Source organism: Felis catus, chromosome A1 (genome assembly GCF_018350175.1).
Source record: "Felis catus isolate Fca126 chromosome A1, F.catus_Fca126_mat1.0, whole genome shotgun sequence".
NCBI classification, from domain to species: domain Eukaryota; kingdom Metazoa; phylum Chordata; class Mammalia; order Carnivora; family Felidae; genus Felis; species Felis catus.
Genome location: NC_058368.1, coordinates 10158317 through 10184714, shown reverse-complemented (window position 1 = coordinate 10184714; position 26398 = coordinate 10158317). Strand labels below are relative to the sequence as shown.

Below are 26398 nucleotides of genomic sequence, written 5' to 3'. Positions count from 1 at the left end.
GCCAGCTTGGCTCTCTGTCCTCAAGTGTGGGGTCCCCTGAACTTCACTACAGCTGCGTCCCCTTTCGTCTCTCCTGATGTTTTACACAAAGTGTGGAAGTGCTCTGACTTTAGGCACTACCTGTGAGATATCCTCTGGTAGCACTCTGATATGCACTCCTCGAGATAAAGCATACTATTGTGGACATCGGTGTATTCTTTTTTTTATTTTACATTAATGTGAAGTTGTGTAATTTTATAGAAATGACATCGTGTCACTTTTTTTCTCTTAGCAAGATGTCTAGACTGAGTTTCTTTGTCAATAAGTAGAGATGTAGGGGGGCCTGGGTGGCTCAGTCGGTGAAGCATCTGACTTTGGCAAGGGTCATGATCTCATGATTTGTGGGTTCAAGCCCCGCATCAGGCTCTGTGCTGACAGCTCAGAGCCTGGAGTCTGCTTTGGATTCTGTGTCTCCCTCTCTCTCTATTCCTCCCCTGCTTGTGCTCTGTGTGTCTCTCTCTCTCAAAAATAAGCAAACATTAAAAAAAAATAGAGACCTAACTGTGTGCATGGTGTTACATTCTGAATTTACTTAACATTCCCCTTTTTTTAAAAAAAAAAATTTAATGTTTATTTTTTAAGAGAGAGAGAGAGACAGAGCGCAAATGGGGGAGGGACAGAGAGAGGGAGACACAGAATGTGAAGCAGGCTCCAGGCTCTGAACTGTCCGCACAGAGCCCTATGCGGGGCTTGAACTCACAAACCATGAGATCATGACCTGAGCCGAAGTTGAACGCCCAGCTGACTGAACCACCCAGGTGCCTCTTAACAGTCCCCTATTAATGGACATAATAGTCATTGACACTTTTCTCCAGTTTCATAGATCTTTGATTTAAAAAATAAACTGCGCATGTAACGTCTCCCATTTATCCAAAGATCTTATGGTGGTAAATTCGTGAAAGGGACTCTGAAACTGAGATCAGACTGGATTAGGGTGGGCCCTTGTCTGATGTGATCAATGTCCTTATGAGAAGAGGGAAATTTGGACAGAGACACAGAGGTGAGATGGTCTTGTGAAGACACAAAGACACAGAAAGAATGCCATGTGACATTGGAGGCAGAAGTTGAATTGATGCTTCTACAAATCAGGAAACACCTAGGTTTACCAGAAGCTGGAAGAATCATAGGATTCTCCCCTAGAGGCTTTGGAGGGAGCATGACCCTGCCAGTTTCCCCCTTGATTTCCAATTTCTCGCCTCCCAAATGGTGAGACAATAATTTTTGTTGTTTTCAGGCTGCCCAGTTCCTGGTCACTTGTTACAAAGTAATACACATCATAACCATGCATGAGGACATCCTTTCCCACCCTTGCCAACGCTGTTTGGTTCATCTTTCCCAACATGGCAAGCCTTTGCCCATTTTTCCATCAAGGTGTTTATTAATTTCTGGTTGATTTATAAAAACAATCTGAGGGGCGCCTGGGTGGCACAGTCGGTTAAGCGTCCGACTTCAGCTCAGGTCACGATCTCGCGGTCCGTGAGTTCGAGCCCCGCGTCAGGCTCTGGGCTGATGGCTCAGAGCCTGGAGCCTGTTTCTGATTCTGTGTCTCCCTCTCTCTCTGCCCCTCCCCCGTTCATGCTCTGTCTCTCTCTGTCCCAAAAATAAATAAACGTTGAAAAAAAAAACCGATCTGAATATACTATTGCTACTCTGTTATAGGTGATGTGAATACTTTTTCGGTTGTCTCTCATTTTCTTACGGTCAAGGTTGTTTTGGAGTTGGGGAGGTGGACAGATTTTATAGTCTCTTTATTTAAGAATCTGTGTTTTTTACCCTCACTAGGAAAACAAAAAATTTCTGGTGCCTGGAAGATGTCATGTTTTAAACATTTTACATTTGTTTATTTAATCCATTCTGCCATTTATTAAGGGAATGATGTATAGATACGTCTTTTTGCCCCCACGGTTGGCTTTCAGTGGCATTTATTTGATAAGCCATTTCTTTCCTACAGTTTTGTACTGGCATCTTGATTAAATACCACATTCCCAACATTCCCATATATGTTTTAGTCTTTTCCTCGCCTATTTTTTTCGTTAATCTGTTCATTTTCCCTCCACCTATGACAGAGTGTAGTATGGTAACTTTATGACACATTTTAATATTTATAAGGGAAATTTTCTCCTAAGTATTTTCTCCAATTATCTTCTGGATTAAAAATTTCCTGGTTATGCTTGACATTTATTCTTTCTAAGCGAGCTTTGGAATTTTTTGTCAAGTTATGTACACTCATGAAGCTACAGTTAAAAATTCTATTGGTATTAAATTTATAAGTCGATTTAAGAAAAAGTGGCATTTGTGCAATCTTGAATCTTCTGTATGAAACTGCACCCCCTCTTTATTTCCTCAAGACTTACTTCATGTTCCTTAGAGAATTTTATGAGTTTTCTTCATATGGGTCCTGTACGTTTCTGATTAAATGTTACCCAAAGTATTTTATAATTGCTATAAAAATAAGAAACATTAAACTAATAAAATAAAACTTAAAAAATAGTAAAATTAGTTAATAACTGACTACCGATTAATTATATCCATCAATTGCTTAAAAACAGTCAACACGATTTTTTTTACTTTTTTTTACATTTATTTATTTTTGAGAGACAGAGACAGAGCACAACTGGGGGTGGGGGGCAGAGAGAGAAGGAAACACAGAATCTGAAGTAGGCTCCAGGCTCCCAGCTGTCAGAACAGAGCCTGATGCGGGGCTCGAACCCACAGACCGCGAGATCATGACCTGAGTCAAAGTCGGACGCCCAACTGACTGACCCACCCAGGCACCCCTAGTCAACACGATTTTAAAAATACTGTATGATTTTTTAGTGAGATATCCTTAACATGCCAAAAAAGTCACATTTTTTAGTTTTATTGAGATATAATCGATATATAACATTGTATAAATTTAAGGCACACAATCCAATGACTTGATACATGCTGGTATTGTGAAATGATCACCACAATAAGTTTAATTAATATCCATCACTTTATATAGTGACACATTTTTTTCTTGTGATGAGAACGTTTAAGATCTATTGTCTTAGCAGCTTTCAAATATACAATATAGCAAATCATCGTCTTCATGCTGTACATTGCATCCTCGGGACCTACTTATAAGTGGAAGTTAGAAACTGTTAAAAGACAGAAAACTTCAACTAAAAACCCTATTTCTGACTTTCAGCTTCCGCTCAGGGCTCTGGAGAGGAGGAAAAGGTATAATTCCCACCCTGATAAGAACAACCACCACAGAAACCCGGACAAACTGCAAGTTTGCAACTTTTTTTGTGCCTATCACAGACTTGAGGTCACAGGGCAAACCAACTAGCCCCAAATCTAAAGAGACACGGGCACCCGCGGGGCCAGATGGGAACTGATATTTGCTTAACCTAGGACAGAAGCAGCTGGAAGCCAGAAAGAATTCTGCAAGAACAGTTGGTGATTTGATAGAAACTAAATAGGGGCTGGCAGTAGAGTGTGGAGCCCGGTGAGGCCACGGGACTTGGGGGATCTCCCACCCCCTTGCAGACTTCTCCATGGACCCCACCAGGAGTTCATGGGAGGGACTTGTGACTCTCCAGGGAAAATATGGTGCAGGCTTTAGGGAGAGTAGCTACCACAGGAGGAGCAGGAAGCCCTACCCCGACCCCTTTCCCTATCTCTCCTATGGAATAAACGCTTTATTCTATAAGGGGGGAGAAAATAATACTGCCTCTAGGGCCTAGGGGAAAACCCACTGCTGCTGAGGGAAGGGAGATGAAAATATCCTCTATTCATGGGAAAGGGACAGGCACAGGACTGGTCTCAGAACTATAGCTAGAGGGGAGGCAGGAGTCCTGGGAAGGCCACATCCCAAGACCCGGGAACCTAGTATCAGCCTAAGAATAAGGCTTAGCCAGTGCACCAGAGAACATCCCCACCACGACGCTAACAAGCTGAGTGACAAGTAACAGTAGAATACTGCCAGCAGAGCTACAAGTGTGGAGATACACCCATACTGAGGTGCATCGTGCAGGAGACACCTAACGCTGGGGAAGGAGCAGGAATTGAAAGTCTCTGGAAAGCCAGCTGCTATGGTACAAGGTACTGTTCCACTACAAGGTATTGTTAGAGGAATCTGAAACCTGTGGTGCACCCAGGGTAACCATAGCAACAACAAACCTGACGGAAAGAACGCTAACTCCCACACCAAAGGTCTACTAGAAGACAAAGCATAACAGTACCCAGTCATGAGAACTGTTCACTTGTCGTACGCAAGATGTTCCGCTTCCAGCAAAAAGTTATGAGGCACGTGTAAGGACAATTTAAAAAAATCAGTACACTGTCAAGAGACAAAGCAATCAACAGAAAAAGACTCAGCTATGGCACCGATGTTGGAACTATGTAATGGGAAGTTTTAAACAACTACCATGAATATATTAAAGTCTAATGGAAATGTAGACAGTATGCAATACCAAACAGGTTAAGGTCAGCACAGAGATGCAAACCACAAGAAAGAATCAAATGGAAATGCTAGAAATGAAGAATGTAGAAATCGAGATGAAGAGCCCCCTTTGATGGGCTGATCAGTAGACGTGACACAATCAAGAAAAGAATCAGTGAACTTGATGACTGGCCAATAGACATTAGCGAAACTGAAACACAAAGAGAAAATAGAGCAGAAAAAAAAAAAAGAACAAAACAGAATATTTCAGAGCTGAGTGACAATGCCAAGTAATATATGTGTGCTTAGCATCATAGGAGCAGAAGACAAGAGAACAGGGCAGAAGAACTCTTTGAAGGAATAATGGCTAAGAATTTCCCCAAATCAATGACAGAAACCAAACCATAGATTTAAGAAGCTCAGAGAACATTAAGCAAGGTAAATACCAAAGCCAAACAAAAGGACAAACAAAAACCTTAATATTATAGTCAAACTCCTTGGGGAAAAAAAAAAAGAAAGAAAGAAAATTTTGAAGGCAGTCACCGAAGAAAGACCTATTACAGAGGAATAAAGATAAGAATTAGGGCGCCCCTTGTTAGAAATGACACAAGCAATAAGGCAAAGGAAGAACACCATTAAAGTGTTGAAGAAAAGAAATCTGTCAAGCAAAAATTCTATAGCTCAAAAAATATCTTCCAAAACTGAAAGCGAAATAGAGACATTCTCAAACAGAAACTGAGAAAAATTTGTAGGTTTTGTTGTACCGAGGGTAATCCTAGCAACAAGTCACCTCAAACTCAGCCCAGCTCCTGATAAGATTAACCTTAATCCTCACACAAAAGTCTACCGGAAGGAAAAGCTTTGGGAATGTTAAAGAATACGGCATCGGACAGAAACTCAGACCTACACAAAGAAATGGAGAGTGCTAGAGATACAACAAAGATAACATCAAATTTGATTTTTCTAAAAGAAAGCTATCTAAAAAAGAATAGTAGTCTGTTGCATATTTATAACATCGGTGAAAATAAAATGTATGATAACAATAGCATAAAGGAAAGAAGGAGGAATTAGGCATATAAAATTATGAGGTCTTTAAAGTCATAGGAGGCAGTAAAATATTTATTTATTTATTTTTTTAATTTTTTTTTTCAACGTTTATTTATTTTTGGGACAGAGAGAGACAGAGCATGAATGGGGGAGGAGCAGAGAGAGAGGGAGACACAGAATCGGAAACAGGCTCCAAGCTCTGAGCCATCAGCCCAGAGCCGGACGCGGGGCTCGAACTCACGGACCGCGAGATCGTGACCTGGCTGAAGTCGGACGCTTAACCGACTGCGCCACCCAGGCGCCCCTATTTTTTTTTTTTTTTATAAAATTTTTTTTTTAACGTTTATTTATTTTTGGGACAGAGAGAGACAGAGCATGAAAGGTGTAGGGTCAGAGAGAGGGAGACACAGAATCTGAAACAGGCTCCAGGCTCTGAGCTGTCAGCACAGAGCCCGACGCGGGGCTTGAACTCACGGACCACAAGATCGTGACCTGAGCTGAAGTTGGACGCTTAACCAACTGAGCCACCCAGGCACCCCAAAATATTTAATAGTGGATACATGCTACTTCAAGATGTATATTGGAGAAACTAAGGCAAGCACTAGAAAATATTTGGAAAACAGCATATATAATAATAAGGAGACAAAGATGGAATAATAAAAATAATCTGGATCAATCCAACTGATTCAAAAAATATGCTGGTATCAATCCACGAGAAGATGGAAAAAGAGGGAAAAAAGAAGATATGAAATAAAACGGAAAACAGATATCAAAATGAAACATTTTAATCCAATCGTACCGATAATCACATTAAAGGTGAATGGCATGAGCTCACTAATTGAGAGAGAAATTATCAGATTGAAAATAAAAGCAAGTCTAATTATTTGCTATCTACAAGAAACCTACTTTATTTTTTTAATTTTCATTTTTTAAAGTTTTTAAAAGATTTCTTTCTTTCTTTCTTTCTTTCTTTCATTTACTTATTTATTTTGAGAGAGAGGGAGAGCAAGCAGGAGAGGGTGGGGAAGGAGCAGAGAGAGAGGGGGAGAGAGAGAATTAATTCCAAGGAAGCTTCACACTGTCAGCACAGAGCCCAAGGCGGGGCTCAAATCCACAAACCTTGCTGTCATGACCTGAGCCAAAATCAAGAGTCAGCTGCTCAACCCACTGAGCCATCCGGGAACCCCCATTTTTTAAGTTTTTATTTAAATTCTGGTCGGTTAACATACAGTGTACAATATAGCGATTCAACACTTCCATAGGATACCCCGTGCTCAACACAACAAATGCACTCCTTAATCCCCATCACCTACTGAAGCCATCCCCCCACTCACAACATACTAATTCAAAGGGATACACACACCCTGATACTTCAGCATTATCTGCAATAGCCAAATTATGGAAACAGCCCAGATGCCCATTGACTGATGAATAGAAAAAGATGTGGTATATACGCACACAAGGAAGCCCACTTTAAATGGAGACAGGGGCACCTGGGTGGCTCAGTTGGTTGAATGCCTGACTTTTAATTTCAGCTCAGGTCATGATCTCGTGGTTCATGAGATCGAGCCCTGCATCAAAATCTCTCTAGGCCATTCTGTTGTGCAGCCAAGGTTGAGAAGCACTGCTGTGTCCTATACTTGCTGTACAGAGAGGTTCTCAGCACATAATGAAAATTCCACTACATATGCACCATGGTGATTTTTCTCTTTTCCTCTTATTTTTTTTTTAAATAAATTACTGCAGTCTTTAATTTAAAGTGATGTTACTTTTCGACTCTTCCGTTCGTGAAAGCATTTTTTAAACAAAACAGAACAAATTTAAACATATTTATATCACAGTTTCCTCAAGAGGTTAAAAACAAAGAACAGATGTTTCTGGAAAGTATAAAAATCTGTTATGTATGTATTTTTTTTTTTTTTGATTGGGTGTGTGTGCGGGGGTGAGTTTTGCAAGAGAGTGGAAAGGGAATCAAAAAAAAAAAAAAAAACATCAGGGGATTCCACAAAAGAAACAAGTTCAGAATCATTATCTGTGTTGAAATGCAACTCTCTTTGAAATACGGTAATAGAGATACTAGGACCACATAATTAATTCACGTCAGATGCGTTGACTGATCTGGTCTTGACAATATGCTCTGAGAAGGAACCATAGCAAAGCAATCATTCACACCCTTTGGCACGTTAAAATAACCAGTGGCTACTGGCCTCAGGAGAACCTTTGAAGTTTTCAATGTTTCGAATGCCTTCACCATTTGGCAGGCTTTAAAATACAAAGGAAACACAACCGCCCTCTCCTATGTTAAAAGACAACCACTTTTTAAACACTACCCAGTTTTTAGTGGTGTTCAGACTTAATATTTTTAAGAGGGAGAACTGATTGTACCAAGCCTTTCATTTTGTTTTGAGGTTTCCCCGAAATGTCTCATCTAAACAAATACTGTGTGTGAATCATTTAGCTATGGTTACATTAATCTCGGTGGCATGCAACGAAAACCATTTATTTTTCACTCACAATTTGTGGGTTAATCTGGCAGGTCAGCTGGGGTAGGTGTATGAGTCTATTTGGGCTGCTGTAACAAAATACTGCAGACTAAGTAGGTGTTCAATAAATATCGACTGAAGTGGCTACTCGTTTCGTATTTGTCACAGGATCCCAGTGGCGTGTGGACCATGCTTTGGAGTGAGTGTTGTAAGGACGGTCAGGAAGCCCCACACTACACACACTAAACTAAGAGTGAATCCATGTGAAATTACTGGCTGGCCACAGCGAAATCCCTAGAACTCCAAGAAAGACATCAACAGCAGCTCGATGTTCGAGTGCTGGCCCAAGTGGGGCAAACACCAGCTTATAGGTAGAAAATTACCCATCTTAAAGAGACACCATTGGGATATTGCTGCTTTCATACAAAATGGAAATGGAAAGTAGGACAGGTACAAACAAGAGATCCATAAAACACTGTGTGGTCAAGCTGCCTCCCCACGCAAATCTTGCTGGTAATTATTATTCAGGGCAGGGAGCAGAGGAGAGAATGCCCCCACACAACTTCCGGGGAAGTAGAGAGAGTGAGGCTGAGAAGCCTTATCTTTAAGGAGCTTCCGATGCACTCCAATACCTCACAACAACCAAATTGCACGTTACTGAGCGGGGCCTGGGCCTTGTGTGAAGTCACAAATTCGTCAGAAATTCAGAGTAGGTAGAGATCTTTATTCTTTTCGAATCTTTGTGCCATGGTAGAGCAGTAGACACCGAGCCATGGGAGAAACCCAGAGCAAGGATCTCCGATTCAAGGTTCTCTGATGGGCCCCAATGGGCAGATGTGGGAATATACCTTCCAGAAGCACTACACCTGTCCCCTTGTCGCTTGTGGTTCCGAGACAACCTGTCCAAGCCTGATGACCATACAAAACCTGGAGGGGTTTGCAACACTCTTCCCAGTCTGCGCAGTTGAGAAAGAGTTGTTCATCCCCTTCTCGGAGGAGCCAGAGGGAGTATGGGACTCTCCCCTGCCCTTCAGTAGCAAGGGCCCTTCTATTAGCCAAGCCCTTCACTTCTCAGCCAGTAAACAAATACTGACCAGCCTTCCCCTAAGGCTCATTTTTCTTGGCTCAGAGGCCCCAGGGGACTGACCTGGCCTGAGGGCAGACAACCTATGATATCCTTTATGAGTACTCTATACATTGAGGGAAAAGACCAGACCCCAAAATTAGAAAAGGTGGCTCCAATTAAGGCAGGGTCAATGAAGAAGGTAAGGATAAGTTTAACAAAAGAGAAGTAAACTCTCAAGGAGATTCAATCATAGAGTGAAAAAAAGGCTTTCTAAAACTAAAGCTAAAATAAAATTTGATGCCTGGATTTAAAAAAATTTTTTTAACATTTATTTATTTTTGAGACAGAGAGAGACAGAGCATGAACGGGGGAGGGTCAGAAAGAGGGAGACACAGAATCCGAAACAGGCTCCAGGCTCCGAGCTGTCAGCACAGAGCCCGACGCGGGGCTTGAACTCATGGACCGTGAGATCGTGACCTGAGCCAAAGTCGGCTGCTCAACTGACTGAGCCACCCAGGCGCCCCTAATGCCTGGATTTTAAAATGTGGCAAGCAGAAGGGTCATTGCTAAGAACCAAACTGATGTTTTGAGTGAGCAAAAGGAAGAAACATACAACAGAAGTTAAAACCATTTTTAAAAATGACAACTATAAACAAAAAGGCGAAAGACTAAAAGGACAGATCCAGGAGGCCTCAGCTGCAAATATTATTATATTCAGAAGGAGAAAAGGTAGCATAGAGAGTTCCATAGAGAAAGGCCATAATAACAAAAGGTGAAGTAAAAGAAATTACCTGAAGTTAGAGAAAAATTCCAAATGAAACTGAACATAGCTTCAAAAAGTTACCGAAATAGTCTAAAGATAACGAGAATCTTGTAAACTTCCAGGAAGCACACACACATGCACACACACACACACACACACACACACTCACAAAACCCAGATCACGTATGGCAGTAATTGAACCAGACCAGTATCTGACTTATAAATTGTACTCTCAACCAAGACAATAGAATACCTGTGGGCAATTGAGAAAATCAAAGTTAGTTCCAAGAATTCTACACCCAGACAAGATACCATTTAATTAAGACAAAAGGTCAAAAGAATGACCTTGTGGGATAAGTAAAGTTCAGGGTGTTACCATCCTGGGAACCCATCTGAGAAAATCCATAGAAACTATTCTAACCAGATAAAAGTAAGTCAGAGCACGGATCTCATCATTTAGAAAGACAAAAGAATGGAGGAACCGGTGATAGTTAAATATAAGTGGATGATACTGATGATGTGACTGAAAATTATATGCCTTACATCTTCTTTAAATAGGAAAGGAAATTGCAAGGAAATCCTTAAGAAGCGCTTGAAGCAAAAATTCCAAACTCCCTCAGCAGTGAAGTGTGTGTGAGCGTGTGTGTACATGTGCGTGTGGGGATGGGACAGGAAGTACACTACGAGATGGGGAAATAAAATATCTCCCATCAGTAAGTGGGGAAGGGAGGAGTTGTGAAGGAGAAGGCACCGGAAGCATAGGAATTGTGTAATTTTTTATTTTAATAGAGAACCCCAAATTCAGCAATGGCCATGTATGACTTTTCAAAAACTGCTTTTAATTCAAAAAATAGTGTAATTTAAAAATCAGGGGCACCTGGGTGGCCCCGTCAGTTAAGCATCTGACTCTTGATTCCAGCTCAGGTCATGATCTCACTGTTTGTGAGATCGAGGCCTGTGTCAGGTTCCGCACTGACAGCATAGACCCTACTTGGGATTCTCTCTCTCCCTCTCTCTATCTTTGCCTCTTCCCCACTCATGCTCTCTCTCTCTCTCTCTCTCAAAATAAATAAATAAACATTAAAAATAATAAAAATTAATGGCTTAAGAAAAAAAATAAAGAAAAAATTTTAAAGTAAATCTAAAAAGAACAATAAAGAATAACAAAAAGTAATATGGCAATCATAAAAGCAAGTATGTCAAGCATCATAATTACTGACTAAATTCTCCTGGCGAAAGATAAAGACTCTCATTAGTTATAATATAAAACCTAGGCATAAGGTATTTCTGGAAGCATATTGAAACAATGCTACAAGGAAAGATTGGAAATTAAGGGAAGGCAAAGATATACCAAGAAAAGGCAAAGAAAAGCAAGCCCAACATGGATGGCAACACTAATATCAGCTTCAAGGTAATTCATGGCCAAAATTATTAATGAGGTCAAAGAGGAAGAGTATGTAATGAGCAGGAAACTAATCACTGAAAAAGCTCTATGAGTCATGAACATTGACAAACAACATAGCAGCTATATATTATATATTTACATATATAAATATAAATATATGAAATCCAAGGAGACATTAATGAAAACATTTTTACTGTGGGCTGTTTTTAATATTATTCTTTCAGAATTTGACAGTTCAAGTATACAATTAAAGCAAAGATAAACACGATGTGAGAAACACAATAACCTACACATTTTTTTCTCGTCTTATATTCATGTAATTTACAAATTAATCATATGCACAACGAAAGAAAACTTTGGTATATTTTCCAAAGCAAATATATATATATTTTTAACTTTCAAACAGGCAATCAACAATTACACGTTTTTTTTAAATCCTCTAATTATCGAAAATTAAGAAACCTCTTTGGCATAATTTCTGGGTCTAAGAGGATATCAAAACTGAAACCACAAATTAAGTATCCAGAAGATAATAGAACAAAACATTACAGCAAAATCTATTAGATACAGTTAAAGCTCTGGTGGTGGGAAGGATTTATGACCTTAAATGATTTTATTGTTTAAAAACAAAATAAAACAAAATTACACAGCGTCACGAATAAATTATTTAGAACAATTTGGATCTTATTATTTTTTCATTATTGAAAAAATGACTCAGTAGGCCCTTTGACCCGGTGCTTTCATTGATTTTCAATTTTCTTCATTTGAACCGTTTCTGTCATTTTCCTGTCCCATGTCAATGCCACAGTGAGAGCGAATAAAGCGATCAAGAACTTGTCTGTCTGAAAATTATGAAGAAACACAGGATGAAATCTTCCATTTAACTACTTACGCACTAAATAGAGAAATTCTAGGAAGGAGGAAAAATATCTGAGAATAGCGCTCTATATACAAATTTGATGGGACCAAAATATCAAAGGGCATATGTCTAATGCACAATTGTATAAGTATGGATTAAAAAGAGTACACTTCATATTGAAAGGATCATTAAGTCTTCCTGGAAAGAGCATGGAGTTTGGAATGAAACTGACTTAAGTTTCCGTTTCGCGCTCACGATCTTTGGCAAGTCACATGGCCTCTCCATCTCTTCACTTCCTTGTCTTTGAATATATATAATAGCGCTTACCTTGCACCTTTGCTGGACTGGGTTAGGAATGTTATGTGAGAAGCACCTGGGCAGGGCCTGGTCCATAAAAGACAATAAATAGGATAGCCTTGTCCTTTACTACTGAGAACACAGTAATAAACCGTGATGACATAAAACCATAGAGGCTACTGTTCAAGAGCTTCTTGAAGCCAGGGCTATTTCTTCTGCCAACAAACCTTGGTACACTTTGCTATCTTTGAGTAATAACTGACCATGAGAGGGCCCTTCAACCTTCTGGCCTCCATTTCCTCATCTGGAAAGTAAAGGAGCCTTGTCTGAGTCGGAACATCCATGGTTCCCTAATCGTCATTACATATACGTGTGCGCGCGCGCGTGTGTGTATTATATACATCAGAGAGGAGCTGTAAAATTTTTCTTACTCCCAGCAATTGTCATCTATGTAGCAAAGACCAAAAGAAAGGAACAATGCAAGTGGTACCATGTCATCAAGTTCAATGCCCATGTTACAAATGTCAGCCGAGGTCTAAAGGTCAGGAGTGCACGTGTGTGCACCAGGTTTACTCTCCAATTCTCTGTGGTTCTTTGTTTTTACGACCTAACATTTAATTGTAAGCCATCCCCACCCTGCTCCATATCTTTTCTGACCTCAGCGTTTTTTGAATTTTCGTATCCTTTTCATGAAGTGAAACGCGCTGATCCTTCGCGTGCAGTTCGATGGGTTGACACTTGGGGGTATGTAACCCATACCCATATAATCGAGATCGCTGCCACCACTCCAGAAAGGCTTGTCAGGCTCCTTCCCCGTCAACACCTCCTCCCTCAAGACACTCACTCGTCTGATTTCCTTCATCACAGATAAATGTTGCCTGTTGTAGCCCTTTGAATAAAGGCCCACATACAAAACGTATGATTTTGTGTCTGGCTCCTCTCACTCGGCATAATGTGTTTGAAGTTCTTGTCGTTGAATACACCAATCACTGGGGCTTTTTAAGATCTAGTAGTATCTTGTGAACATACCAGTCTGTTTACCTTCTGCTATTGGTGGTCATTTGGGTTGTATCCGGTGTGGGACTGTGAAGAATAAAATGGCCATGAACATTTTTGGACAAGCCCTTCCACGGGCATGTGTTTTCTTGTCTCTTGGGTGAATACCCAGAAGTAGAATTTCTGGGTCATGGAGTAGATTTGGTTTCACTTTGTGGGAAACTGCCAGATCTGTTTCAAGTGTTACAGTGATCCTACTATTTGATATACCCACCAGCAACTTTTTGCTCCATACTCTCAACATTTGCTAGTTTGAGTCCTTGTCATTGCAAGCCCCAAATGGCTCCATTTTAAACCTTACAGCAAAGAGCTATTTTTAAATAAGCAAGCAAATGAACCAAAAATCATTCTTATACCAAAGGGAAACAGAGGGTGAATCAAATTTGGCGTGAATTAATAAAAAAAGATGAGATTGTGTCCAATTTAATATCAATTTAAATAAATTAATGTCAGACAGGCTACTAGTTGTAATCCAGATGCTACTGTATCTATTACGTACAGATTCAGACTCATGTCTCCGTGATTTCATTTATGCTCCTCCCTCTGCTCCCTCTGAAAGGCCCTGGTTCTTGTCAGGGTGATTCATCCTTAACCTTCAAAGGAAGCCTCCCTCCCAGAAGCAGCCTTCCCTCAGGCAATGTCAATCCACAGGGTTGGAACATACCCAAAAACTACTTCGATTACAGAGCTCACGACATTACCACTGCGTGCCTGTCTCCCACCCCTGACGATGAGTTCCTTGAAAAAAGAAGGATTTGTTTTTTATGTATCTTGGTCTCAAGCAGGCATTATAGGTATTCAATCGGTGAAGTTTCTCGAGTCCGTGAATATATTCGTCACAACATTGAATCACACCGTAGGAAGGAATATTCCTGGGAGTGTTGATTGGGAGAGATAGAGAGGGAGTAATAGCTGAAGGCATCTGAAGCCAGATTTCAGGTAATTTTGTCGTTCGAGGGGGGACTACCCGGGGAGATGACAGTCCTTAGCAATAGATAACAGAGGCCCCAAGAGTCAGAGCTGTTGGTGGTCTGAATCACTCGGAGATTAAAGCAATTTTGAAAACAGAATGCCCACTAAAGACATCTAGTTCAAACCCCTCAAGTTCTCATAGAGAAACTCAATACCAAGTAGCGATCCTCAGAATTGTTGGAAACAAAAGATTTGCCTTCAGCTGCTCCCCCTTTCTTCTTCCCCAGCTTCATTTTGTGTCTTCCTGGAGTCTTCTCTATCCTACCTCCCCCCACCACCTCCCTAGCCCCTGCCCTGGGCCATATCCTTCATCCCTCCCCTTCCCCTCTCTCTTTCAAAATGTACCTGTTCTGGGCTCTGAGACTGTCTAAGAGGGATAATCCAGTAAAATACTTTAAGCTGAGGTGGTAATCATTCATTCAGCCTAATATGCCTGCCAAGATTGTTAGTCTCTTGCCTCCTGGCTCAGCCCTACCACAAATGAGCTCTGCTGAGGCACTCGCCATCCAAAAAGCATAAGCGTCGTCCCAGACACTAGAATTCAAAGGGAACCTCCTACTTGCTTGTCAGCCTGTAGCATAGCTGGCTGATGGGTAGGTCATTCTAAAGCAAAACTAGGGAAGAGAAACCAAGACCCCAGAGCAAGCAGATCCTACAAGCCACCAAGTCAGTGCAAAATGGCAAGGCTCTGGGGCACAAGCATCTTGTACCTGCCCCAGCACCCGTCCTGAGGGCACCAGGAACAGAGGAGATCTGAAAAGCTACCGAAGCCTAGCTTGGCCCCAAGGCTACTTTGTTAAGTAATAGGCCATGTCCCACTTGTCTGGAGAGAAAAGCCCAACTGGAGAAGTCCAACGGAATCGGCTTATGCTAGGAATCTTGGAGAAGGTACATCTGAGTGGAGCAGAGGCTGCAAAGCATCTAAAGAGTCCTCAGTTCACCCCTGGGGGGCACCGCTAAGGCTCAACTACAAATCGCACACACAGACAACCAAGGACAGAAGTGCCAGCAGCCACCACGGTTTTTCCACGCAGGCGGAGAAGCGACAGCTGCATCTGTATTTCAAGTCCCTGGGCAGATGGGAGCATCTGCTTTGGGAGCACTCTATAGGGTCACACAGATGTGGCTCCAAGGTGCAAGGAACACCTTACAGGACGCTGACTACAGTTTTATATAGGTGAACCAAGCTGGGAAAAGGAACAGAAAGCAGGCTTGAGCTTGATGGGATGACTCCCTGGAAGATCTGACCAGCCGACCTCAAAGAGCCTCTTGGTTTCCTTTTGACGTGCCAAGCGGGCCGAGAGGCACCTGCTGAGAGGAATGAGGCTCCCGATGGAAAAGACAGACTTCTGCTTCTGCCTTAGAGTGAGGCAAAACACCTGCTTCTTGTTCCTCTTAAAACCCAACATTTAAGCTCTTTTAAAGGCCTTTGGGCCATCAGCCTTCAGTCTGCAATCATGGGAAGTATCCTCTTTCCCCCCTACACACACACACACACACACACACACACACACACATACACACACACTCCCTTTTCTGTCTTGCCCACAGTAGGGTTTCAGTTTTGTGTGGGGTAGGAGATCTCAGGATAAAAGGGTTTCAGTGAAGATTTCAGAAGATCAAGCTCTTCCGATCGTAGCTGGGGACAGGCAAAGGACAGAGATTGGGGACCAAGGCAGGTAGGCGACAGGGAGCAGTCGGAGGATTACTGAGGAGCTGGCGGAAGACCTAAGCTTACGCTCGAGCACAGGGCACAAAACAAGGCTGTGTGTGTGACCCCCACACAGCCCGAAGCACTTCTTCCTTTAGCATTTAGTGTGTTTTATAACTTACCTAATACGTTAGTTTAGTGGCGTATGAATATACTGCATAAAAATAAATGTCTGCACTGGGGCATGTGCTCAAAGATGAGGAGTGACAGGGCAGTCACTAGCAGTGGGTGTTGAGCACACAGCTGTTGGAGGAGTTGAGTTTCCTTCACTCCAACTGCTCTGAGTTGACATTTTATACAGGCACAGAATGACCAGCAGCCCCTGAGATGCTCTCGAGGAGATTCCAGTCCCCAGGTCCTGAGCTGGGATAAGTCTTTGTCACGCAGAATGAACTAACACTGTCCTGAGCACAGCCTTCGCTCTTTTTGAGGGCATTATACACCGAGATTCTCATGTACTCTAAAAGGCTGTCACAAAAAGTACCACCAAACAGGAAATAAAGATCACATAAGATAAAACGAAATCGTGAGACAGTATAAACACCCACAGAAGAAATCACTTAACTGTCATAAAAACAGAAGTCGTATGGGAGCAATTCAACCACGGGCTGAATGAGTGAAACAAGCGAGATCAGGAATGAGTGAAAAGCTAGGTGTTTCTTTTGTAATAAGTGGGGCTACAGTCACTGGGGCTTCTTTTAAGAAAGCTTTTTTTCCAGGGCGCCTGGGTGGCTCAGTTGATTAAGCATCCGACTTCAGCTCAGGTCAATATCTCACGGTTCGTGAGTTCAAAGCCCATATCGGGCTCCTTGCTGACAGCTCAGAGTCTGGAGCCTGCTTCAGATTCTGCGTCTCCCTCTCTCTCTGCCCGTCCCCTGCTCGCTCTCTCTCTCTCTCTCTCAAAAATAAAAATAAACACTAAAAAGTTAAAAACAAAAAAGAAAAAGAAAACGTTATTTTCAATGGGCTGAGGCTTACACAAAACTATGGGATTTCTATGAGGCAATATCTATCTTTTCGTGAACATTTAACCCCAGCGGCTGAAAGTTGCAACAGTTTCTATTTGCATAAAGCAGTGTATTATGATCTGCAAATCCATTAAACAGTAACTCAAGACCTCCTCTTACCTTTGTAGGAAAGACTCTGAAGGTACTCTGTGATTTGAGAGGGAGTAAATGAGTTTAAAATCACTAAGAAATCCAGGTAGGTTTTCCCATAATCGCTTTGGTACGTAGTCTGCTTCTTTGCGCGTTCTTGATTCCTCATGTGGCTGGACAGCACGGGAGGCACTAGAGGGACATACGGGAGGGAAAGACACGGAGGGTGTCACTGAGTAAAGAATTCCTGCCCTTATTTGTCTAGCAAGCCCCCAACAGCCCTGAACCCAACTCGGAGCTTAATCATCACCCTTAAGGTGCTGGAAAGGGAGGCGCTGTACATGAGTGACTCCTCCCGGGACTCGGGCCGAGCAGAGCTGCTCCGACTCAGGACCGTTGCTGTTGGCAGTGGTGGTGACTGGGGCTGATGGCCGGAGACTCAAGTTTGACCTCCGTTTTCAGAAAAATGCTCCCTGAAATCGACTCTTCTGCGGCTCAGCGTGTTGGGATGGTAGCATTCACTACCTCCTTAGTAAACTACTGCCTTCACAGAAGCTTCTTTCCCTTTTGTGCCATCCCCTGTGCAGACATGGGCTGACACACTAAGAGAAGTCCCTCAGGGCCCCAGGTGTGTTCAGGTGAGCGGTGATGACACCTCCAGCTGGCTCTCATTACACGTTCAGACTAATAAAGGCATCAGGTGCAAGCAAAACCAAAATCACTTACGTTTGATTCTGGATATTGCTCATTTAATGTGGGTTCCGATGGTCATGAAATTATCACAGAAAAAAAAAAAAAGCAATGAAAACATGAGGTGAGAACCTAACTTCTACAGCGTGCCCAATCTTTGAACCTTAAGGACACCTTAAATACTGCTTTCAGTCCCAGCTTGTCCCTTTATAGGGACCACTGGCCGGGGGAAGGAAGCAGGGGGAGGAAGAGGGCACTTTGATGCTACATCCTCAGAAGAGCATTTGGAGGGTCTGGAAATGCTTTCGGTAGAGAGCGTGGAAGGTATAAAGGAAGGTTTTCATAGAATAACTCACACTAGTTAACCTCTGTAGGAAGACGTAGAACCAAAGCCAATGTAGCAAGGAAGGTTCCAGCCACTGAGAACTTTCCAACAGCTGGGGTATCTAAGAATGAAAGAGTTGCCTTGGGGGTGGGGGGTATCCTCCAAAGAGTGACAACATCAGCCCTTGGCAAGGATGGGGTAGAGGGGATTCCCACAGGGTGTGAGATCCAGATGAGGTAACTTCTACGCTGTCTTCTAATCCCGAGAGGCTAAGCTTCTATCCCGTGATTTTTGTCTAGAGTACTACTCGATCCCAACTCCACACCAGGAATATATCACCATCTCAGACTGACAGCAAATTATGCTCTTAGCCAGTAGCTTGGAGGTGGCTTGCTCATGGAACTTTTAAGAGCTTTTCTGTTGAAAACAGTAGGAATCAGGATCGTAAAAGAATACGTGAATGGAATGGTTGCTGAATCTGAAGATACTTGATGGACATACCATACGGTCAAGCTTCCAGGGGATGATTGACAAATCTAATTTCAGTCCCACTCAGTCTCTTTTTTTAGTCATTTTACAGTAACTAAATTCTTCCTTTTGTTTTACAAGGAGGAAGTGTCCCTCGATCCCCGCTGCTGCCCCCAGGCAGAGCGTGCACTCATTTCACAGCAAAAGGAATCAGTTCTTTCCCAGAACTTACTCCTTCCCTGGGTTTGAAGCTAGGCCTAGTTTTGATCCCTTGGAGGCTTACAGGGATCACTGGCATTCTTTGTGACTGTCACCAAGATTACCTGCCAGGGCCCAATGTGCTGAAGAATCTTGGAACAAGGACAGAATCTATAAAGTTGCTTTAAAAGCTATAGGTGTACTTACCTAGACCCTGAGAAGCCACTGGGAGGCTTGAGTAGCATCCATATCTGAGGCTAACGTTCTGAAGCTCAGGAATTTTAGCTGGAACTTGGTAATTCCGTCGAAACTCAGTGTCCGCAGGTCGAGGAAGTAACTTTTTCTGTCCCAGCGACATCTGAGAACTTTCCTGAATCTCCTGAGCTGGAATGGAGGCACAGACACAAGGCAGTAACCCCTTGTAAGCTACTTAAAATAGCATCATATTTTCATTCCATTTTTACTTCCGGCAGTAGCTTCCAATTTTATCACACTAAACCCACTCTTCTCGTATTTAGAGGTACAATCAATGTCGTTTTTATGGATATTTCAACCAAGAAATAATTTTCTGCTTTATCAGGCATGGGAAGTATATGCTCCAATGATTAGAAGTGGGTTTTAATGAATATATTGTATGTCAGTTTGGAATACTCTTCCGTTCTGCTCAATGGACACAGAAGGCATCCCTCATTCCAGTAGGGATGCCTCGTCCCTGGAGCAGGGTGGGGAGTGGAGAGAGAGATCTCAGGTAAGGCTATGATTGACATGTAAGACATAAGACGCCCGTTAACTTTGAATTTCAGATAAATAACGAAGAATTTTTGTAAAATACTCGCTTATCTACTCAATACTGTTATTCTAATGTAACAGGGCATCCTGTATTTTCATTAGTTAAATCTGGCAACCCTAGAAGTGCATACCATCCCCATCACCTGGAAAAGAACCACCTGAAGCTCATCCCTTTCTGATGGAGGGTTAGGTAACATCGTTGTCACTGGCGGACAACGGCGCCATTATTTCGTTGTAATAACTCTGCTACCGAATATTCATCAAATACCGATGATATGATGATAAATAATCAGTAAATACCTACGAGGCACTGACTAAACGCCAGCTTCCACAAGCGCTACCAGATCACAGAGGAGGCACAAGCTACCTCACTTAGAGGGAGTTCATCCCTAATTCTGGCTACCAAGGTGGTTCAGAGGCACGTCACACACCACCAGTTTTATTCAGGACAAGAATGTTAACATGGCCATCTTGAGCAATATCCGAATGGTGCCACGATCTACTGAAACTAAACTCGAGTCTTGTCCTGAATTCATTTTCCCGTAGTTTTTATGGATATTTAATTCAAAGGTACATCCAACAATATGTGATGGCATCTACTGGCACCCAAGAGCATTTTAATGATCTGTTTAGAAATGATTTACGTCTAGACCAGCACAGTGAGAGAAAGCTTCACTACGTGCTGCCTCTTCATTTAGATGAGTCAGGAAGAGAGGATGTGGGTATTCAATGGCCCTCATAATGACCTCATAACCTGTCCAAGGAGAAGACAAAGTTATAGAGAAGATGCAACTCTAGGGCTTAAAAACAGGATATCCCTGAAGATATTTTGGGAAACCATCTGGTATGGTTCCTAGGAAGCACCATCTATACCTTGGTTTTTGTATATCACTAGTAGCTTTATAGGAGGAAAATAAATTCTTGGTGAAGTCCTTGAAGTGCTCCGTGCCAAAGCTAAAAATAACTTAGTCATCGTTCTACCTTGCACGACCTCAAACTAGCGTGATTAGAAAGATGTACACACGACAAACAGATACGGAATGTGACATCTTGTAACCGTAACACTTGGAACCGTGGTTCTCACGTGGAGATAATACAGCACACTTACCTAGGAAGCTTCTTCCAAAACACAGTTGCTGAACCTCATCCCAGACATTGAGAATCTCTAGAAGTGGGGCCCCAGGCACTTACATTGTAAACAAGCTTCCCCTAGGCTTAAGAATCACTGACTCAGAGCCTTCAACAGGTGCTATAGAAGCCCAGAGAGGGTATAATGAGCTCTGTTAGGGGAACGGAAGGAAGACAAGAGTTAAATGGCAGACACAGCGAAGGATGTGCTTCGGTGATGGGTCAACAAGGCAGCAAAAGTTGTGCACTGTGTTCATTAAGTATGATCTCGCTGGCAAGAGTGTGAGGTATGCAGGGCAGGGAGTAGCTGAGGGTGAATCAGGAGAGGTAAGTTAGAAACCAGGTTGTGAAAGGTTTTGAGGGGCTGGTCTGTGTAGACCAGGATCAAGCAGCGTAGTGGAGCAATTGGACGTGAAGACCCAGAAAAGACAAAGTTAGAGCCTAGACTTACTCTGCGTTCCTTTGAAGATAAAGATTAAGTCTTACTCTTCATTGATCCTTAGCCGTTATCACAGTAATCGACCTCGTTCTTCTCAACGCACGCTTTTATTGTCTTTACAAAATTTCACGTTAATGAGTTCCTTCAGTATCATCAAGAAGAGAAGTTCTTGATCCCAAGGGACCCAACTTATGCCTGAAGTCCCCGTAGTGGAACTGAAGTTTGCCCTGATGGGATAACCATGACTCAGAGCTAACGTGACCCAATGGTAACCACACCTCCAAGCCTTGGACTCCTCGCGGGGAGCCATCCCTGCTCCTCAGGGGCTCAGCTCCCACTCTTTCTTTTTCACTTGAGAACGGTTGATGCCGCACTAGTGTATCTATAGCCCAAGGAGAGAAACTGGCCCATTTAAGATTAGCATGGCACTTGCAGAAAGTCCCCAGTCAAACGTGCATCTACAGCACGTTCAAAACCACTGGGACCATGCGCATAATCTACAGCCAAGCAAGAACCAGTTCTGCTGTCTCTGTCTGCTGTTCTAATTCATCGAAGCCAAGTTCCCCAGGCCTCAATGTGAAAACAAGCACCTTTTCGTGCTTCTCACTCATGGGCCTTAATACAATGATGAAGATACAAAGATAAGACATGGCCCCTGCGCTTTAGAAGCTTCAAATACTAGAGAAACAGAACAAAAAAGAGAGAATGACAATATTGGGTGATAAATAATGTGGAAAAGATAAGAATAAGATCTATAAAAACATATGGGAAGGCCAGCAATCCAAACGTGGGGGATCAGAGAAGACTCCCAGGAGAGACACGAAGCCTGTCTTTGGACTTCATTTATGGACAGACATAGGCTGCAAGAAGGGAGCGGCCGGTGGCCCACGGGAGGGGGGCAGTGTGTGCGCAAGGCACAAGGCCGTCGGGGGCGCCGTGGGTCTGGAGGAAGGAAAGCAGAAGGTCTCGGGGAGAGTGTGGGGGCTGGTGAGGGAGCATGCTGGCGTGGCAGGCAGGGACCAGATTGTACAGCCTCGCATTTAAGGCATTTAGCTTAGTGTCCCCTGAGGACACTGGGGAGTCACTGAAAGGTTTTCAGCTGGAAGGTGACATCAATTCGCACATCTGGAAACTATGGTGATGGTCCTGGCGATGGATCGGAAGCGACAAACCTGGAAAAGAGAGCTGGAATAGAGGTCATCCAAGGGGGAGACACGGGCGGCCGTGGCTTTGGGGAGGGAGAGGAACAGACGGAGCTAAGAGATTTAGGAGAGAGTCTTGGCAGGTCTTGGGTATTTATCTACACATAGGGAGATGGTAATTTGTACATGCAGAAAGGCCTTTGCTTAGAAGCTCGAAGACATCTTTTAAGAAGGCTGACATTTCAAATCTTTTCCCATCACCCTTAATATTTACCTGAAGTAGGGAGGTCTTTTGATTCTATACTCATCTAATTTCAAAAAGTGTATTTCCCGTATATTTTTTCCATCATTCCACAAATTTACAGAGCACCTCCCACACCCAGACTAGACTATACCGACCGTGCTAGATTCTCAGTGAATAAAGGCCTTTGGGGCACCTGCCGAATAGTGGAAGAAAGAATAAAGCAAAAACAACAAAAAACAAGAATCAGTAAACAAACGACTGCAAAATGCCAGGTGCTAGAAGGCAACAAATGATATGGTGGCACACTTCTTCAGCTAAAACAGTAAGGAAAGGTCTCACAGGCAAGGGGACATTCTGGAGTCTACAGAATGACACAGTAAAATCACAGAAAGAGCTGGGAGAAGAACAATGCAGGCAAAGGGGACAGCCTGTGCACTGGTTGAAGGCTGGGGGGTGGGGGGAAACGGTATCCTATAGGAATTTTAAAAAGGCCCATGTGGCTGGAGCCTGATGAACGAGGGGATGGAGGGAGGAGGAACAGTGAGGAGGTAAGCAAGGGCTATGGCAGTCTCGCAGGACCTTGTGAACAAAGAGAAGGAACTGAAACTTGGATTTCATTCCAAGTGCAATGCAGGGAGCCTGGGTGGCTCAGAGGGTTAAGCATCTGACTTCAGCGCAGGTCATGATCTCACGGTTCATGAGTTCAAGTCCCTACCACCCTGAACGCACCCGATCTCGTCTGATCTCGGAAGCTAAGCAGGGTCGGGCCTGGTTAGTACTTGGATGGGAGTTCAAGTCCCACATCAAGTGAACTCATGCCCCACTTCTCGTGAGCTCCAGCCCTGCTTCGGGTGAACATGAGCCCCACTTTGGGTGAACACAAGCGCCACTTCACGTGAACATGAGCCCCACTTCAGGTGAGTCCTGTTTCTCTCTTTCTCTCTCTCCCTGTCTCTCTCTCTCTCTGCCCCTCACTCACTTGTGCCCTCTCTCTCTCTCAAAAACAAAATCAAAACAAAATACAATGCAAAGCCATTGGAAAGCAATGGAATAATATGATCCAATTTAGATTCATAAAAATTATCATATATCACACTTGACTCCTCCCTCCCCAGACTTTACCAGAATGATAGCAGATTAGAGGTTACCATATTTTTAGAAGCTGGAGACCAAATACAGATGTGGCAACTGAATTAGCAAAGTAGAGGAAGCTAAAACTAAGTGATTGCCGAAAGGAATAACAAATCAGTGAGCTAATCCACATTGTAGACCCCCAATAGGCTTCTGTAACAGGAACAGGGTAAGAAAGGTACTGAGGCTCAGGCTGAAAACAAGCAGCTTGGGTGAAAGCTTGTATACAGCATGGTTGAGTTCCTGCACAATCTTCTTAACCTCATGCAGTCATTTGGTGATCCTTTCCTAACCAGAAATTTATTAGGTGTAAAACTGAATGAGAGAAGCTCAGGAGATTCCAGGACACGAGGCACAGTAGAAGGTGGGGTAGTGAGATGAACAGGAAAAAGAAGGGTTCAGTAAGTGTTGCATGGGAAGCAGGAAGATCCCAGTTTCCTCCCCAATCCTGCTCTCAGAAGGCCAACAGCCAAGGGTTTCTCTCTTTGGAGAAACTGACCTATAAATATGGGTATTTGGGGGTTTCCCAACAGAAAGAGAGCTTATCACCTAACCACCTAAATCAAGTACCTGCTAATAAGCCCCATCTCTGTATGTAGTTTGCAATCAGATTTGTGTGTCTCCCTTGTAGGTTTTGTGAACCTTAGAGATTAATGTTTTGCCTACACTCACTTAAAAAAAGAATCCAAAGAATTAAAAGAAGTTTTATTAGCATCATAGTAAATCTGCCTCTGCCCTCTGGTAAGTATGAACAGAAAACCAAATTTTCATTAGACCATTAAAACACTCAGAAAATAGAGACAATGCAAGGAATAGATGAAAATGTTGAAAATTAAGTGTATCATAAACATCCTAAAATTTATAAGAGAATTACTGCATATATAAAACAAGAACAGAATGCTGTTTTAAAAAATAATCATAGGGGTGCCTGGGTGGCACAGTCGGTTAAGCGTCCGACTTCAGCCAGGTCACGATCTCGCGGTCCGTGAGTTCGAGCCCCGCATCAGGCTCTGGGCTGATGGCTCGGAGCCTGGAGCCTGTTTCCGATTCTGTGTCTCCCTCTCTCTCTGCCCCTCCCCCGTTCATGCTCTGTCTCTTTCTGTCCCAAAAATAAATAAAAAATGCTGAAAAAAAAATTAAAAAAAAAATAAAAAATAATCATAATAATCAGACCATAATAGACCATAATAATCAGAGCTCTATATATTGCAGTAAATAAAACTTATTAATTTTACTATTCAAATAAAAAATCAGAGAGAGGAAGAAAGCTAGTGAATTAAAAATCCAATAGAAGAGCTAGATTAAAAACTAAAGAAATTTTCAAGTTAGCAAAACAAAAATACAAAGAGAAAGATACTAGGAGAGAAAAGATGAGAAAATTGGAGGATCAGTCCAACAAATAGGAGTCCCAGAAGAGAACAGAGAAAAGAGATGGGAGAAATGTGGGAAGGGACATGCAGGAAACAATGTCCAGAATTGAAGGACATGACTCTAGCTTCTAGGGACCCTAATTGTCCAATATAATCAATGACAAAAGATTCTCACTAACGCATACAGTTGTGAAATTCAGAATGTCAGGAATAAAGAAAAGATCTTAAGAGCTGCCAGGAAAAAAAATATATATGAGAGGGTCAGGAATCAAAATGGCATCAGTCTTGTACAAAGAAATCCTGGATGCTAGAAGATATTTAGAGGAATGCTTTCTGAGGGAAAATGATTATCAACCTAAAATTTTATATCCAGCCAAACTATCAGACAAGTTTAAGGAATTAACAAGAACATTTCCAAATAGGGCAGAACGCACTTAAAAAACTACCTCCCGTGCACTCTTCTTAGGAACGTACTGAAAGATGTCCTTTGGCAAAACTAGGGAGAAGGGATAAGAAAGAGGAAGAGGAAACAAGATTCAATACAGGCAGAGGCCAAAGTCATTCCTAGAATGATGAGAAAGGAAGTCGCAGTGCTAGGTGGGGCAGCAAAGCTACAGAACAACCAGTCTGGATTAGAAGAGAATGATGAAGGGTGTCAAGCAGAAGATCTCTGGGAAAAACAGAAGTGATAGAGTGTTTGAAACTGTTTGGAAAAAAGTCTTGATAAGTATGTGATCAAGAATTTGGCAAAAATTAGTGACAGGCCCATAGAAAACTAAGCATATGAATAAAAAGTCAATTATTAACTCTGGTAAAAAAAAAAAAAAGAAAGAAAACAAAAAGGGAAGGAAACAATTATAAAATACCACCTAGCTCAGCAATGAATGTTTACATAATCATAATATATCATATCAGTATCACAATATAAACATTAGCAATTGAATCAAACAAGAATTTGTAATATAATTATAGAGAGAATGGATGGAAGGGGAGTGAGAAAGAGTTACAGGAGAGATAAATCCTCAACCACTATAACAGGAAGTCAATAACAAGGTCTAAAATTGATGAACCAAAGATAAAGGTATATGCATATTATTTTAAAATATGAAGTATCAAATAAGAACCACTGAAAGGATTGAATTGATCACCAATGGGGAGTAGGGTCAAAGAACTGCTATTACTTTGTAATAAACCACTAGGTTACTATTTGATTTAGATGTATGCATGCATTAGTTTAATAAAAGTTTTAATTTTTCAAAATAGCAATA

General features: G+C 42.2%; 1 protein-coding gene across 4 annotated transcripts in view; it reads right to left on the bottom strand.

Annotated features, from left to right (window-relative positions):
* Window positions 1–26398, bottom strand: part of TEX26 (testis expressed 26) — a 54828-nt gene that overhangs the window by 11318 nt on the left and 17112 nt on the right. For 2 of the 4 annotated variants that reach the window (XM_045049960.1, XM_045050028.1), the window contains exons 5-7: window positions 19095–19271; window positions 17237–17398; window positions 11386–12056 (exon numbers count right to left, since the gene is read on the bottom strand). In XM_045049960.1, the coding sequence (XP_044905895.1) occupies window positions 11965–12056; window positions 17237–17398; window positions 19095–19271 (431 nt within the window). In that variant the 3' untranslated portion in view covers window positions 11386–11964. Of the gene's footprint in view, window positions 1–11385; window positions 12057–17236; window positions 17399–19094; window positions 19272–26398 lie in introns of those variants that run through there. The other 2 variants (XM_045049927.1, XM_045050002.1) reach the window with 1 other exon arrangement.